Below are 16,805 nucleotides of genomic sequence, written 5' to 3' on the forward strand. Positions count from 1 at the left end.
AGATTTGTCAGTTTAGTTTTGGTTTTCATGAACTTCTCTTTTACGCTCGATGAGAGCTGATTCATTTGTTTTGCTGCGAGGAGCTTCTGCCTCCTGCTCGCCGCTGCATCGAGGAACAATCCACTGCACGGCAAACTGCACACACTCAATACTTACGGCTTTGAAATAGAAATAGGCTTTGCAGGTGTCAAATATGCTCTATTTCTTTGGACAGGGGTTAAGATTTTCTTTATATCACTATGATGGTCACTAATATTTCAGTGGATTTTTGTGCTCTTTAATTGTCATAATGTATTAGACTAAAGTTTGATATGAAACAGGCCTGTTGACTTTCTGTGCTTTATAACCTTTATAATACTAACTTCTATCATTTATCTGGTTAATTACACCACGGTTTTAGCAACTTTCTGTCTTGCAGTTAAAGACATTCCAGCGGATGATAAATCCAATTCTCAAAAACAAAACAAAACAAAAAAAAAACCCTTCACTGTGCTTCAACACGAGCCGCTCACATCTGCTCTCAGTGCATCAGTTGCTCAAGTTCTGCTGCTTCCTCTCAAAGGAAATGCCAAGTCATCAAATTTTGTGGTCAGCTGACATCTAACCCCTGACCCCGTGCACAGGCAGACTCTGCTGTGCATGTGTGTGTGTGTGTGTGTGTGTGTGTGTGTTTGCTCTGGCCATGTATCAGCAGCAGCCTTGGTCCCTGTTTGTGAACGTTTCATCAACTTAGAGAGAGAAAGCAGAATTCAAAGCATTAACATCAGCAGAAATAAAAAGGTCAATCAACTCTGACCTTCAGTGGCGAAAGCTAGGGCGAGCAGCCACCGGCATCAGCACAAAATATTTTCAGAAAGTCTATAGTTTCTAAAAAACCACTGATCCATTCATCATATAACTTAGTAAATAATGTAAAAGTGTTTTATGATGTACATTAGGAATATAAGTCTCACACATGAGCCTAAAAAGGCAGATAAACTATTTTGCCTTAGGACTTCAGGTTATTAAATCTTTAAATTTAATTAAAGACCTACATGAGCAAAGACGCACCAAGAAGCCTTTTCCGAAAAGCACTGATTTAAAAGAACCTGTCATCCTATAACTTAATGATTAATATGAAACTTATCTATGATGTATTTTAGGAATGTAGTTATTATATTATACCGGCATAAAAAGGTGAGGAAATTGAATTTAGGGTTAGAGTTTAAAGTTTTTCCACTGTCACATCCCATCCAGATGTAGGTGATTTTAAACCGTTTAACGCCACTGAAGGTAAGTGACACTGAGAGTAAATTATTTCTGCAACAATAATAATAATAAAGCTATAACTACAGTATATCTGGATCAAACCATCTTGAATTTTGCCGAAGAGGGATCAGGTTGGGACTTCACAGAAACAAAATGACCAAATCGAGAGAGAGAGAGTCCTAAACAGGCTCGGACAGCAGCTTCAACACGTCTGTTATCCCAGCTTCACCTCGTCGCCGCTGTAAAATAGGTCAGCGTGAGTCACTCAGCCCACTCCTCAGCTCCCCACCTCCTGAGTGCCTCGATGTCCCTCTGCACCTCCCCATCGTTCTGTCTTTCCTCTTCAGGTTCATCTCATACCTGATCATTTCAGCTGTTTCAGTGGACCCTCAAAGCATTCGATGTATCTTGTGTGTCTTAAATTCTTAGGGCGATTTGTCGTGAAAAGCATGACAATCTGTTGATCACTGAAGAGAGCAGCTGACATTTTGGTGAAAGTGACCATGCCACATTAGCTGTAAGACATAAAAAGAGGCATATTCGACAATTATGTGACATACACTGTTGTAGCCACGTTAATGGCTAACGTTTGATGAGCTGGGTGATCATTCGGGTTCAGCAGAGCCAAAGACACACTCAGGTTAATTGATGGTACAGCCGCACAAAGACAGCAGGATCAAACATCACTCTCATCACTGAATTGTTGGAGTGCCACAGAAATCCAAATTGCATTGCAGCGATGCATCACAGGGAGTCAAGTTTTATTTCTGCAGCACCATTATAGCTTTCGGAAGCTGCTCATACACAAAGTAAATTAAGACATACTGCCTAATTAACAGGTTATTACAGAAACAAATACACATAGACACCAAGCAAACACACATTAGCACAATGTTGAACTCTGAACCACTTCTGACACATAATAATAATCATGATACTGGTAATAACTATGATCATGATATTAATCTTCATTATCCACCGAATTGCCTTTGACTTCACAAGTTGGTTACACTTCACAGTAAATCACAATAAGTTTAATTTATTATTTTTATTTATTTTCCAGTATCATTTATTGACAAGACAACCTGTGGCCCATTTTGGATGGACAGTTTTCTCTACAAGGAGCTTCTGGATGAATCTTTCTTGTGTATATGTACATATATCTGTATATGAAATCATCCCCAAACTACTAGAGGTGGAGATTCCACACATAAAGATGATTTTCTTCAGTTCTCATGCTTCCCTTTGTTGAAGCTGCACGCTCCACAGGTTTGTGATCTCAGCTCACCACACCCTCACAGACTCTCGTTCCCGACCAAATGTCACAAAATACAGAAAACAGATCATAGCCTCGGGCCATCAGGCCACAACAAAACCAACACAAGGAAGGAACAGAGACTCAAAATCCAATTTTATTCCCTAATATAATGACATTAGGCTAAAAAAAAAAAAAGGAATTAAAAACAGTAGAGTAAATTTAAAAACTCCAATAAATGCTGCATTAATGTCCAGTTCAGGATTTTTATCTATAGACCTCTTACACAGAGTTTCTGCGGACCAGTCTCTCTGTCTTCACATGGGCGCTAGGAAAGAGAAGACTTCTAAATTTAGACTGTGCTTTGCAAGTGTTTGTTTTTATATTATGAAAGACCATATCACTTTAGCACACTATTACTTCTTGGTTGGTGTTGTGGAAGACAGCCCTTCTCCTTCACCACAGCCGATAAAAATCAAAGTTGTTTGATGTGAGCTGGAGCCTCGGAGTGGATCAGCCTGACTCTGAAACCTCACACTACCCTGAAGCCTGGGCAGATTCTCGGGTTGGCTCGGCCTTGAACCGGGAATGCCGCCCCGATCAGAGAGGCTGAAATTGGCGCCGACAAAGCCCCAGTGTGGGGTCACCTTTAAGCTCATAGGAAGGCTGTTAGTGCGACGGCAGCATGAAGGCAAAACGCTGCTTCCCCGGCTTTAGAGTGAACTCTGGTTACCTCTGAGAGGCCGGAGCCAGATGATCGGTGAAGAAGTCAAAGCCATCAGATTCTGTTCAGAGAAAAGAGGAAGCAGATGAGAAACCAACGAAAGACAGCAGCAGGACTGTCAAGCATTTTGGCAATGATGACCTGTGAAATCCAGATAATAAAATGTATCCTCAAAAACCTCTGTTGTGCATTAAATATGTTTTTTTCTGTCCCACTGACATGCAGCTTTTTCATGAACTGTTCAGCAGCTTACATACAGAAAGTTATAATGTCTGCATAACATTTACATTTATGGTAACATTTTTCAACATTTGGTTTTCATGTGAGTTTTAGTTTGGGACACTGGGAGATTTGTGTTTACCGCTGTGGTTTTGTGCTGTGAGAAGGTGATGACCTCATAGATATAAAATAATACAACACAGATATGCATGCCATATGGCACAATTACAAGTCAAACAAACAAGCAAACGCATTGCACATTGGACAAATAAATCATTATATCTACCATAACATTTCTCTGTATATTTAATTGCTTGTGATACATTCTCACACAAGTCAATGATGTTGTGTTCAGCCCAATTCAGTGAAAACCACAGCCCTGTTCTCTTTTACTTCCCATTTAATTTTAGCTTCATCCTTTTTTCTCTCATATCAAGCAGTATTAGTAGTCCTCATATAAAAGCACAGGAGTCAGGGCTTTGGTTTATTATGTCATGACACTTTATCATCCAAATTCAAATACAATTAAGTGCAGAAGGTAGTTTTCCAAGCATCCAAAATGTTCCGCATATTATTTTCCCCCTCAGAATCAATTTGACCCCGCTCAATAAAATGGCACTTGCCACAAATTTCCTGATGAAAAGTAAACCACTGTGTTTGTTTAGGCTTTTTAAACCCCAGACTGGCTCACACTGACAAAGGCCTGACTGAAACTGTGTGAATACGGTATCCAATAAGGTAATGCAGGTCATTCTACCACAATACCTCATTTCATTTTTTTTTTTTTTTGTGTTTTCTGGTTTACCGGGTCTTGGCCAGTGAGCCAACAATCTATTAAACTATTTCCAGTTGTATCACTCTTCAGTAAAATGACACATAATCAGACGCCCGTGGTGATGGGCGAGTCCTAGTGGTCCTGAATGACCTCAGATTCAGCAGCACCAGTATTTTATTTTGTGGCACAATCCCATTTATTCCACTGAGCTGCACAAAATAGCAACCCTGACTCCTAAAAATTACGTTCCCATACAGCTAAACTGCAATCTTAGGGGTAAATGTATTTTGTTGCAGATTACATTTGTCACTGTTGTGTCACAAATACATTTCTAATTACCAACAACACTCTACTTTACTTTACTTTAGTTACTTTATTTACCAAAACTACTTGGTTGAGGTTAGGGAAAGGTTAGGCTTTGGCTTAAAAACCACTTAGTTAAGGTTAAGGAAAAAAATTAACACCACTATTGCTTCATGTTGTAGTCGAACTTGGGTCACCTGGTGAAAGCTGCTTGTTTGGCCAATCCGCCACCCCACCTACCTGCTGGCACTGTCTTGAAACTAAGGAATTATACAAGCTTTAGCGATATCTTACAAGCAGATGTAATCCACAACAAAAATATGTTCACCTCAAAACGTAGCTCAGAATGCAGTTTAGTTGTATGAGAATGTAATTTTTAGGAGACCGGGCTCCAAAATAGTCACACAATTTGATAATTTGCACTTTTTCAGAACTTCCCAGGGATTTCATGCAATCATACAGCAAAAACCACAGTCATCTACTCATACACCTGATCTCATTCTAGGCGCTGTGTCTAAAATTTTCTGCTCTGGTCAAGGTGACAATCCCCTGAAGCCGTGATTCAACAGTCTGAAGTTTCTTCACAGCTCAAAGCAAACAACAGGGCCGTCTGTGTGGGAGTCTGTGGAAACACGTGGACCGTCTTCTTTTTCTCCAGAGCAGTCGGTTCCACAGGCTGGAATGCAGTAAGACCTTGTCAAATTGATTTATCCTGGTTGGAGTCGGTCACTTTACCATGCACAGCTGTTAATACACCCGCGCTGTTTTCATGACTCCGTGAGACGTGTTTAATTTCTCTGTCTGTGAGGAAAGACCTCAGGAAAGGTACCGAGGAGGTGAAGAGATGAAGCCAGAGTCGAGTCCCCTTTCTAAACAAATCATACACATCTCAGGAAGAAGAAACAAAAGGAGAGCTATAACACCTGATGGAATGAAACTACTGAAAGACAAAGTAAGCTGGGATGACTTCTGGCCTGAAAGAGAAGCTACTGGCAGATTATCTCACCACCACATCTGCATCAAGGTTATTATAGCTAACTAAAACAAAACTAAAAACTACAACTAGGTGTGAAAAACACATTTTAGCTATATGAAATAAAAATATAAGTAGACTTTAGAAAACAGCCAGACAGGGTACAAAATTTGCTTGTTTCACTGGCAAAAATTGCCAGTGGAAAAAGTGAAAATTCACTTGAAATAAGTGAAAATTAGCTAGAAACAAGAAACAAATTTTGCCAGTGAAACAAGCAAATTTTCACTTGTTTCAAGCAAATTTTCACTTGAAACAAGAGACAACTGTCTAAAAACAAGTTACTTCTGAGGTGATCATGTCTTATTTTAAGTGTAATGAGATATTTTGACTAGAAATAAGACATTTTTGATTTGAAATAAGACAAATAATCTTGGTAAGATTTTGCGTTTTTGCAGTGAATAATAATAATAATAATAATAATAATAAAAACTAAAACCAATATTAAAATTAATTAACTAAATAATACTGAAGCACTGTGGAAACTATCTGAAACTAAACTGAACTGGCAACAAAAATAGACGCTATTAAAAAATACAAAACTATAATAACTCTGGTTTGCACTGAGACAAGTGAACATATATACATGTTTAATTCTCCACTCTCTTTCCTTCCTTACCTGAGGCCCAAATTATACTAGCATGAGAGAATACTTCTTCCAAATCTATCAAGAACTCAAAAATGTGGTGTAATAACCCTGGTGCTAGGGCTACTGCTAGTTTGTCTTCGTCTTTCTGCGATGCTGAACTACTATCCCCTCCTGGTATGGAGTTATTTATTAAATAACGGCAATAATGGCATGTCAGCTGTAGTGTGGTGTGTTGTAGGACACAATTACACTGCAGAAATACCTTATAGTCATGTTTTGTCCGTTTATTCATTGTTTAGAGATCTTTTTTTTCTACACTTTGGTAGTGTAACTATGTTTTGACCTGCTGGTAAAGCTTCGCTGAACTGAACTGATTTTGATCCAAATAATAAAGTTGTTGCTGTGACTGAAAACACGTGACATCCAGAGAACCGCTCCTCCAAATCCAAGCAAACCGTAAAATCTGCTGGCTGAGATGACTTTTACAGTAGCCAGGCAGTCTCTCAACTAACTGCACCCGCCTGAAACACACACACACACACACACACACACAGACACGGGAAGGGCTAGTCCAGGGTAAGAACATTACTGGCTATATCATATCCATTACATCCTTCCTCCTTCAAGGTCACCATAGAAGATCATTACAGTCACACAAAAGTACACACACAAACCCTCAGAGAGCGCACACACACACACACACACACACACACACATACAAGCACATATTGGACATGCTCACACAGGCGTGTCCCCGTTTCCTCTTTTGATGCGTCTTAGGATGTTAGGATGTGACGATTTATCTGTTTTTGTGTGCTTTTGTGTGTTTGTATGGTTGTGTGTGTGTGTCTGTGCTTCCTATGGATTGCACAGCATTGTGCCTGTTGTCAGCTGCTCAGCAGACACAGGGACTCACACAGACATTTCCTCTCACTCAGGGGCGGCTTGTTCCACAGAAGGTCCAGAATGTCGATGAAGACGTTGTGGCCATTTTGCTTTGTGTCCTGCTGATGTTTTTTGCTGATACTGACGGAAATCTTGCAGTTGTTTTGTACGATATACCAGTAAAGTAGGCATACACTAAGTAAAACAACACTGTATATTGTTTTTTTTTTTTTTTTTTTTGTAATTTTAGTAATTATCCTCAGCTCAGTCATCAGTTGCATCAGCTGCTCAGCTCAATTTTCCCGCCTTGACCTAGAAGAGTGTTTCTGGAAACAGGAAGAGGTCATGAGGTTATCAGAGGCTATGGCAGAGAGGAACACACACACCACACCCACACACCCATCCACACACACACACACACACACACACACACATTCTGCATCTGATTTTTTACACTGTTTACAGTTGTATGCTTGTCATGTTGCTGACACAGAACTTGAACTGGAGTAGAAAAAGACGTTCACATTTGAATCAACACAGCAGGATGGTCGGAGCAGCAGCCATTTTTCTCTCATCTTCTCTCATCTTGCACAAGATACGTCACTAACACCAACATGGCCGGCACCTTGGCACATTTCACCTTGCCCCTCCAGAAAAAGGAGGTGAAAGTATTAAAAGAGGTGAAACTCACTACAAGTTAATCCACTTAGGTTAACTTAATGTTAATGTTGGCTTCAGCGGCTCTGGATTGCTTGTGGAGAGTGAAACTTACAAAGTCACTTATGCAACTTTAGTGTGAGTGTGTGTAATCTTTCAAAATGATGTATTTTCACAGAATCTTACTTCGACTTTCTTGAAAATCCTCCTTTAAACTGACAAACATCGCATATGTAAGTCATAGCACAATTCAAACAAAGAAATTATTTGTGTGACGCTGTTAACTACCGCACATAATTTTCCCAAAATGAGGTCCCATGGTGGTTCGGGGGAAGGAAAAGGACTTTGTCTCTCTTTTGCACTTGGCTAACCTCCATGTGAACCGGCGTGCGGCACGTGGCTGACTCACTGAGATGAGAGCGTCTGCAGCCACGACCAGCTGAGCGGTGGACTGCGGGGCATGGACAGGCGCCTTGTGCACCATCTCTGCTGTCTTGCTGCTGGAGGGGATCTGAGGATCGTCGGACCAGTTGGTGGTATTAATGTTGACCACTACTTTTTAGCAAGCGGCCACAGCATGACAGATCCTCTCAGCTCTAGTGCGACACACACTCTCAGAACATAAAGCACACTATTGTACCTTTGGGGTTACAGAAACTTGGAGCAGTACTCTCCATCAGTACAGCTTCTGTACCCTTGACATCAGATACTTATGTTGCCCTTTTGTAGGTTGTACCTTTTAGAGAGCAGTCTTCTTCCTATATTATAACTACAATACTGATGGCATAATTTTATCACCTATTTTTCATATCCACAAATCTAGAAAGCTTATTTCATTTTAAGGATACTCAACCATAGCTTACAAGTTTTTACCTCTTTAGGTATTTATTAATTTATTCATTCTTATCTAATTATTAATTCATTGTATGTGATCTAACAACACTGTCTTCTGATATTGTACATTCACATATAGAGGAAACGGTGCATACCTGTACTTTTTACTGCTTGGGAACATATATGTGCCTTTTTGGTGATGAAAAAGGGACACATAATTACCTTGAGGTCCAATAGATAATAAGAGGGGGTACATTTTTGTAGATTGTACCTTGGGGGACAGAAGTGAAGTCCTACTGTACGCCTCTTTCTGACAGGGCACTTTACAGCCCTGCTGATGTGCACTGTCACCACAGGAACTGACCACAGCAAGCAGCTCTGTGACTGCTCTACTCTGTTCAGGTTCTATGGCTGCTGATCTAGGAATCAGAGTTTCTGCTGCTGTTGTGTTCCTCATCAGCTGGTGGTGACCTTAGACAAGCTGATTGATTGGGAATTTTCCTTGTCAAGGAAGCAGATCCACGTCAGACGACACACCCAGGTTTGATAACCTCTTGGCCTGAGGAAAAAACTTTTTTTTTTTTTTTTTTGGTTATGAATTTATACAGAATTATGTGTGGAGGGTCTTTGACCAAAACAGTCACTGACAGTCATATCATTATCAGATCATGATTATAGCACTAAAACCAATAGACAGATTTAATATCACACACAGGCTAAGAGATAAATTTAGATACTACTATTTTAGATACCGCAGACACATTACACGTCACTGTAGAAATATCATAGGAATATCATAGGAGACACGGAGGTCGCTACAAACTCACAGTTGACAACCACGGACACAATAAATTAATATCGGTTTATTATTGGAATTTTACAATGATTTCTCTCTCTCTCTCTCTCTCTCTCTCTCTCTCTCTCTCTCTCCCTCACACACACACACACACTGGCATGTGCTTATTCTGTGTCCCCATACCGTTGTCAGGTTGCTAAATGTATTTGACATTTACCCCCAAGCCAACTTTTTTTTTTTTTTTTACTCTCTGTGTGTGTGTGTGTGTGTGTGTGTGTGTGTGTGTGTGTGTGTGTGAAGAGGATGGTGGGGGGATCTCGTTGTGGTGTGTGTATCCGCGTGCATGAGCGAGCGTGTGTGTGCCCATGTGACAGACCGTCCAGAGTTGTCCAGCCTCCTTTTTTTGACTCCCATGGATCGTATTACTGGCTGCTCTCCCCGCACCGCTGAGCCCACCGCCTCTGCACCAATCACAGCCTGCCTTTGCCGACACGCACGCGCATGTAGGCACGCGCGCGCACAAACACACACATTTACACATGCACACACACATACACACTATAGGCACAGTCTGTGATCCATCGCTCCGGTTCTCCGCTGCCTTACATGCGTCCTCACCGACTCCGCGTCGCGCTGGCTGCGCCACGATGAGCGTGGTCGTCCGGGTGCCGTCTGCACATCTCACCGTCTGACCCGGAGCCGGGGACGGAGAGAGAGGGAGAGAGAGAGAGAGTGAGAGAGCGAGAGAGAGAGAGAGAGAGAGAGAGAGAGAGAGAGAACCAACCCATCTTTCCTCTGTCACAACCCATCTTCCCTTCGCTTGGATCAGACTGCAGCGCAAACCGTTTCTTTCCGCATCTTAACCCCCCTCCTCTATCTGCATCCCTCCGTTCGCGGTCTTCCGGTTAAAAAAGAGACCGGAGAGCCCGTCGTGATTTCGTGGAAATACATTTTTACATTTTTTTCCCAGCGGGGTGTTGGTACCGCGCAGTCGGTGCGCGCCTCTGCAAATTCCGGTGAACGGTGGATTTGGCAAACATGGAGACCGTGGAGAAGGAATGCGGGGCCCTCGGGGGTCTATTCCAGGCGATTGTCAACGACATGAAGGTAAATAAAAGCCTCTCTACTTATTATGCGCTCCGAGATCACAGACAAACACATGTGCTGTCTCAGAATAATCTTAGAATAATCTTAGAATATCGACCGAGCCGGTGTCTTGTTCCCAAAATGAATCTATACAAGATTAAAACGTCAGCATTTAACCGCTTGTCCAATTCATAGCAATTAATGTGTGTGAGGCTGTGTTCAGACATAAAGGTGACATGATGGCACCGTTGTACAGAGGATGATGCGGGTTGTTGGTGCGAAACCCGCCCCCCTCCCCTTGCATGAATGTCGGTTTCGCATATAAGATGTAGTGCATCCATTATCGGACACCCTGTCTGGCTGCTTCCTTCCCCATTTCCCTGCAGATTTTTTTTTTTTTTTTTTTTTTTTTTTTTTTTTTTACATTGACTCTCCACAAACAGCCAATACACGGTTTTCAAACAGATTTCCAATGCGTCTGCCCAGTGTTGGAACAATGCATGCATATCTCTGCACAAGAAGTCCCTTTGAGCCGCCGATGTGAGCCGTCGATGTACCTTAACTCAGATCTCTAATTCATTAAAAAAAAAAAAAAATGAATGGGCTTATGAGAAATGACATTGAAAATCAACTCAGAGCTGCCAGAATTGTGTCTGTTGATGAAAGTGTCGAGGTTAAGGTTGTGGCTTGGGGAAATTCCATCGCGTTTGAAGTGTGAACCGTGGTGGATCATTGCTTCATCATCATCAACATCATCATCATCATCATCATCACCATCCCCATCATCTCAGTGGTGTTGCCTTTTTGCCCAAGCCAAAACCCTGATGATCACAACAGCAGAGCAGACATGACAAGCCAATATTCAGCCCTGCTGTCTCCTGCTTGGATGTTTCAAGGGATATTGTGCATCTGTATGAGAGTGCAGCGTCATTGATTTTCTGTCAGGCTGATCTGTCAGGGAGAAATGAAGGCGTGAGAAGCCGGACAGCCATCAGACACCGAGCCTTCCTGTCTGTCTGTCTGTCATCTTCCGTCTGCCTCTCTCCCTCTGCCTGCCTGCCTGTCTGTCTGCCTGCAATCGCTCAGAAGGAGATTCTGCAGCTTGATGGCTGTAGCATGGCACTAGAGCTGCCAGGGGTTATCGGTTCAATTCCCACACATGCTACCAAATGTGTGCGCTCATGTTCCTGTAAGACGCTGTGGATAAAAGCGACCACCAAATGGCTCATAATAGACTCTGTGTGTGTATGTGTCTGCCTGTCAGACGCCCAGTCATGCACGCCTTTCTGTCTGTCTGCCACCCTGTCTCTCTCTCTCTCTCTCTCTCTCTTCCTCCATCTAGATCTTTGTTGTTTGACTGCGTTATGTTTGGCCTTAGCACTGAAACATGTGAGATGTGTTTGCAGTTTAAGGGAAATACCACTCCCTGTGATCTGGAACGGGAGTATCTGTAAATGCTCAAAAAAAAAAAAAAAAAAAAGAAGAAGAAGCTCAAAGCAGCACGCATAAACCAGAGCGCTAAGACTCTGATGTACAATGTCATCAAGGACTTTTCCTGGCTTGTAAGGTTTTTTCGTCTAAGCTGGAAGAGTCAAATGAGTTTGAATTGTAATGCAGTTGTCTGATCTGAACCGGCGCTACCTGAAATGATTGTCACTGGAGGTCTACATGTGTATGACCTCATACTGTATGTCAGAGGTCAGGGCTAATGCTGCCCCGTCATTTGTGCTATAAGGAGACATTATTGGATTTCAGATTTTAGAGACAGATGCAGGAATGGAGATGCACCACGAGTTCGATACTGGTGTGGGATGTCAAATTGATTCTGGGCTAGTGCGGGATACTGGGATCAATGATTATCCCCAATATCAAAATCCGATACTAGGAGCCAAGTATAGCATCGTTTTAAACAAATTAAGTTCAACTTGATTGTAATTCTGCTGTGCACAAGTGCAGAGTGAAACAAAATATTGCCAAGAATAGTTGGAGCCAGACAGTTTGAGACTGAACAGGGCAACAAGACAACGAGGTGCAACAGTGCAATGATGCAACGTGTCACATTTTGTAACTAGTCGTGACTTTTGCCACGATTAGTGCAAGTTGTATGATTTTTTTCCCTTTTTTATGCTGCTTAAATCTTGCAGGCTTTTGGTCTGGTGATGGCTCTGAGATGGGCCAGTCAGGTTTATATTCAAAATGCCAGACTCCAGTGAAAAACATTAATCATTCCTCCAATTTTTTTTCAAAAAACCCCAGCTGAGGCTCAGAAATTCCAGCCCATAGTCCCTGTCCTGACCTTCAATAGTTAGAGACATAAATTACATTGACATTACTCCACAGTTGCACATAGAATGGTAGCCACAGAGTCCCAACTCGATGTGGCTACCATTTAGACATAACTGATATGAAAAAATGTTTATCCCTGTGAAAACCATTTGGCTGTGGTTGCATAGCAACATCAGCCCTCTGCAGCATCTTGATTGTTCAGTCCAGGATGAAGGTCTAAAATACTGCAGTGTCAACAGAGTACAGGGTGTAGGTATATAATACTGCAGTATCAACAGAGTACTGGGTGTAGGTGTACAGTGAGTTCTGCATTTAATTCAACAGATGTCAGAAATCAAAACAATGCAGCTTGGGTTTTCTCTCCATTGGGAAAGAGAATGACAACTCACTTATTTATGGTCAGCTGACATATTTACTGTCTGAAGTCTTTTCTCTGCTAAATTAATGTTTTGGATTGGTAAAGTTTTCAATGGAGGACCTGCTGCGTCCCTGTGTAACATGTTATGTGAGAACTGAAAGCCTCTGCTGTTCTCGCAGCTCGGCCCCCCCGCCACAGAGCATCATATGGTGTCATGTTGTAGTTTTAGACCGAGAACGTCATGGTTTGTGACTCTGCGGCACAGTGATATCAATAGAACCATACAGCAGCTAGCATTCTTCTCACAGGCATTTTCTACGGTTTTCTGCACTCTGCATGTCGGACTGTCCCAGTACTTTGATCCTTAACCCTGGGACTTCAGCTGGATGTCAGGAGCGTGATGGTCAGGGTCACATGGCTTTGTATCTCTGTCCTGCTCGCTCGTACACAAACACGCATATGTACACACACAGGCACGCAGCGCCAGGAGCATAGGGCCTAAAACCTCAACGTTTTTTTTTTTTTTTTCTTAAACTGAGGACTGTTGTAGTGACTTGTATATGATGTTTTGTATATTTTTTTTATCTGTCTATCTATCTATCTATCTATGTACACATGCTATCTATATACACACGGTATATATGTACATACATGTATATGTATATATATATATGTAATGTTTTATTTGTCTTGGACTTTTTCTTAATGTAGCATGGTTAAAAAGTCTTCTTCATTCTGTTTTACATTTATTTTTTAAAAATAGTTTTACCACATTTTTAAGAATATATTTTTTTATGTATATTTAGACAATAGTCTGTGCTTTCCAGTAACAGCAACAACAAAACAAATGCATCATCTTAGGCCAAGTTATTGATTATTTAAATATTATTTAATTTGTGTGTCGGCGACATGTTTAGATTTCAGTTAAACGCTCGATATCTGGCAGCTTTTTTTTCTGGGAAGAATCCTCCGCTGCACGCAAAGTGATATGTTTTGCATTTCTGGTTTGTTTGCAATAAACAGCAGAAGAAGAGCTGGGCAGTTCGCAGGAGCGACAGCTGCTGCAGCTGAACAGACAAAATAAAGATAAACTCAAAGATGTCGCAGTCCCGCCCACCTTGTTTGACTGACAGGTGGAACTGCAGTGCTGGGGCACCACAGTGATGACAGCTTGACAACAAAGATGGAGTCCAATAAATAAATAAACAAATAAATGAATAAATAAAGTGAGGGCCTTGTTGATTGCTACTTTGGACCCCCTGCTCCCCCGCACTGAAAACGATTCCTTCGACTCTCGCTGTCTCTGTTCCTCTGTCTCTCTGCTGCCCCCTCTGTTACTCACGCTCCTTTCATCTATAATTCAGAGCGTCTCTAATGGCTCTCCTTGTTTATGTTATCCAGCTGACTCTGAAGTATATGGGTCACAACAACTTGTGCCAAATGGCCATTGTCCTAGTCTGGTATGGATGAATCCCCAAGTCCCCAAAGAGGTGTTCAGTGAATGTCAGTGCAAATGGAATGAGTGTCATAGAGTCTCCGGCCCTCGACCTAAAACCAAAAACACCGTCGAGTCTTTACCTCGCCAGCAGAACTGTTTGTCAGGAGAAACAACTGGCCGAGCTGGCTTGTCTTCATCTGGTGTTTTAGCAAGTGGATGCAAGACTTGAGCAATCATGTGTTAGTCAGTGCTGAGACACTGCTGTGACTAAAATTTAACAGCGCAGATAATTTAGTGCCACTGATACTTTATTCAGAGCGAACTATCTGTGGGCAGAGCTGGAAAGTGAGCAACCCTGCAACAAATCACCATCTTAGCAAGTCATTTGGTCCCATATTCAGTGATAAAATCTTGTTTTTCTCCGGCGCGATGAGGTCATCCCACTTGTTTTCAATAAAATCAACTCATTTCCAGAATTTTCTTGTGTCATTTTCTCGGGCCTAGTGTGCTCATCTGCCTTGCTTCTGTGCCTGTTCAAGAAACAGGCGAAACTGCATTAGAAGCTTTTTTTCACTTGTTTGAATCAAAGCGAGATTTTAATGCTGAATATGAGACTAAATGATTTGTTCAGATGGAGATTTTTCTGCAGTGAAATGTGCTGATTTGCGTAGTTTCACCGAATGAAGTGAATGGGACCAGAAGTAGCATTAATTTTATGTTCTTATGTTTTGCTACATTACAGTATGTACCGTTGATCAGAGTATGTATGGCCCATGCACGCTCACTCGTAGGTTAATACAGATCTGGATTAGTAATGGTAGGTTTGCGTTTTATGAGCTATTCAGGACTTTGTAGAACTTTATTTTATCATATTTCTTGGGGAACAGGTGCTTTTGCCAGGTCTGCTTCTTTATTATATTGTGAAACTGCAGTCCTAAATGCACTAGCCTGCAGAATGATCCTCCAGGGCAGACAAGACAGGCTGCATATACTTTATTATCCATCCTGCTGCTCCACATGTATTATTTATTATTATTTTGACTTGGCTGGAGCTGTGGATGTAATACCTGGTGCTCTGGGGTTTCATGCATGCTCTTGTGTGCACTGAGAACCAGGATGCATGTTGCTGCCTGCCAAGGTCAGCAGATTGAAGCTGTGCTGTTTGGAAAGCGTTTTTCCTTCCCCTTTCACCATCATCTTCCTCCTCGTCCTCCTCCTCTGGCCCTCCCTTCCTCTTTTTCTCCCTTTTTTTTTTTAAACCTCTTTTTCACCATGCACAACCTCCACCCAATTCAGACACATAGACACCCAGTGCTCAAGTGTCTGCTGGGATTGTGTGTGTGTTTCACAGCAGGACACACATCACAAAACATCCACAACAAAACTTTACTGTTGCAATTCTAAGCCAACAATGCATTATGATTTTGCACAGTCGAAATGGTCATATACCGACTTATACTATGATTTGCAGGGCTCTACAGAATGAGAATTTGCCCCTAAAAACAGATATGTGCAAACTGGAAAAATCATTTAAGAGCACAGTGTGTGAGTAAAGATTACTCTTTTGTTACATTAATGCATCAGTTACCTCAAGTTTACAGCACAGACACAAATACAAACACACTGGTCTGCTAACAGAAGAGCCCCAAATATCTGGTTTGTTAAAACTGCTGTTTTTACTCACGTGCCAAGGGCCATTTCCGAAAGCTGCGTCACAATAAAAGCCTCCTACAGGTTTGCAAATGGAAAGCATGTAATAGGAAACTGTGGCCTTTGTGTCTAGCAGGCATGGGCCCATGTGTGATTTTGGTGGTGTGTGTCATTTAAAAAAAAAAGTGTGTTCCTTAGTACACACATGCCCACAGTATAAATATGTATGTAAGAAATTATTTTTTTTTAATAAACTGTTTTACTTGAGCATTTGTAACTGTGCTCTTAAATTTCTTTGTGTGCTACTATTTTTTAATTTTTTATTTAATTTTTTTATTTTTTTTTTAAGTTTAGGAGCACATGTACTCATTGGGGAAAAAACAGCCCTGGTCTGGGTGAATACTCATCTCTGATTGGCTGAAGGGTGTGCGAATAATGCACACATAGTTTGCTTGAGGCTTGAAGTCACTGTTCTTAATTCATTTGTTAGCCATGAAGTTTCATATGTAACCATGGTAACAAACTGAAACTGAGTCACAGACAACACCATCAGCCGGCTTGATTCCAGCTGATTCCTCTGTAGTCTTCAGACACACACACAGATACACACACACATACATACACACACATACACATCATTCACTGTACACTCTTAATACATGGTATGTGCTT

The 16,805-nt window shown here is 41.5% G+C and overlaps 1 protein-coding gene across 4 annotated transcripts in view; it reads left to right on the forward strand.

Moving 5' to 3' along the window:
- The first annotated feature begins 9,887 nt into the window (after positions 1–9,887).
- mtss1lb (MTSS I-BAR domain containing 2b) overlaps positions 9,888–16,805 on the forward strand; it is an 89,028-nt gene continuing 82,110 nt past the window's right edge. For all 4 annotated transcript variants that reach the window (XM_030077479.1, XM_030077486.1, XM_030077496.1 and 1 more), the window contains exon 1: positions 9,888–10,422. In XM_030077479.1, the coding sequence (XP_029933339.1) occupies positions 10,354–10,422 (69 nt within the window). In that variant the 5' untranslated portion in view covers positions 9,888–10,353. The remainder of the gene's footprint in view (positions 10,423–16,805) is intronic.

This window comes from Myripristis murdjan, chromosome 3 (genome assembly GCF_902150065.1).
Source record: "Myripristis murdjan chromosome 3, fMyrMur1.1, whole genome shotgun sequence".
In the NCBI taxonomy this organism is placed as follows: domain Eukaryota; kingdom Metazoa; phylum Chordata; class Actinopteri; order Holocentriformes; family Holocentridae; genus Myripristis; species Myripristis murdjan.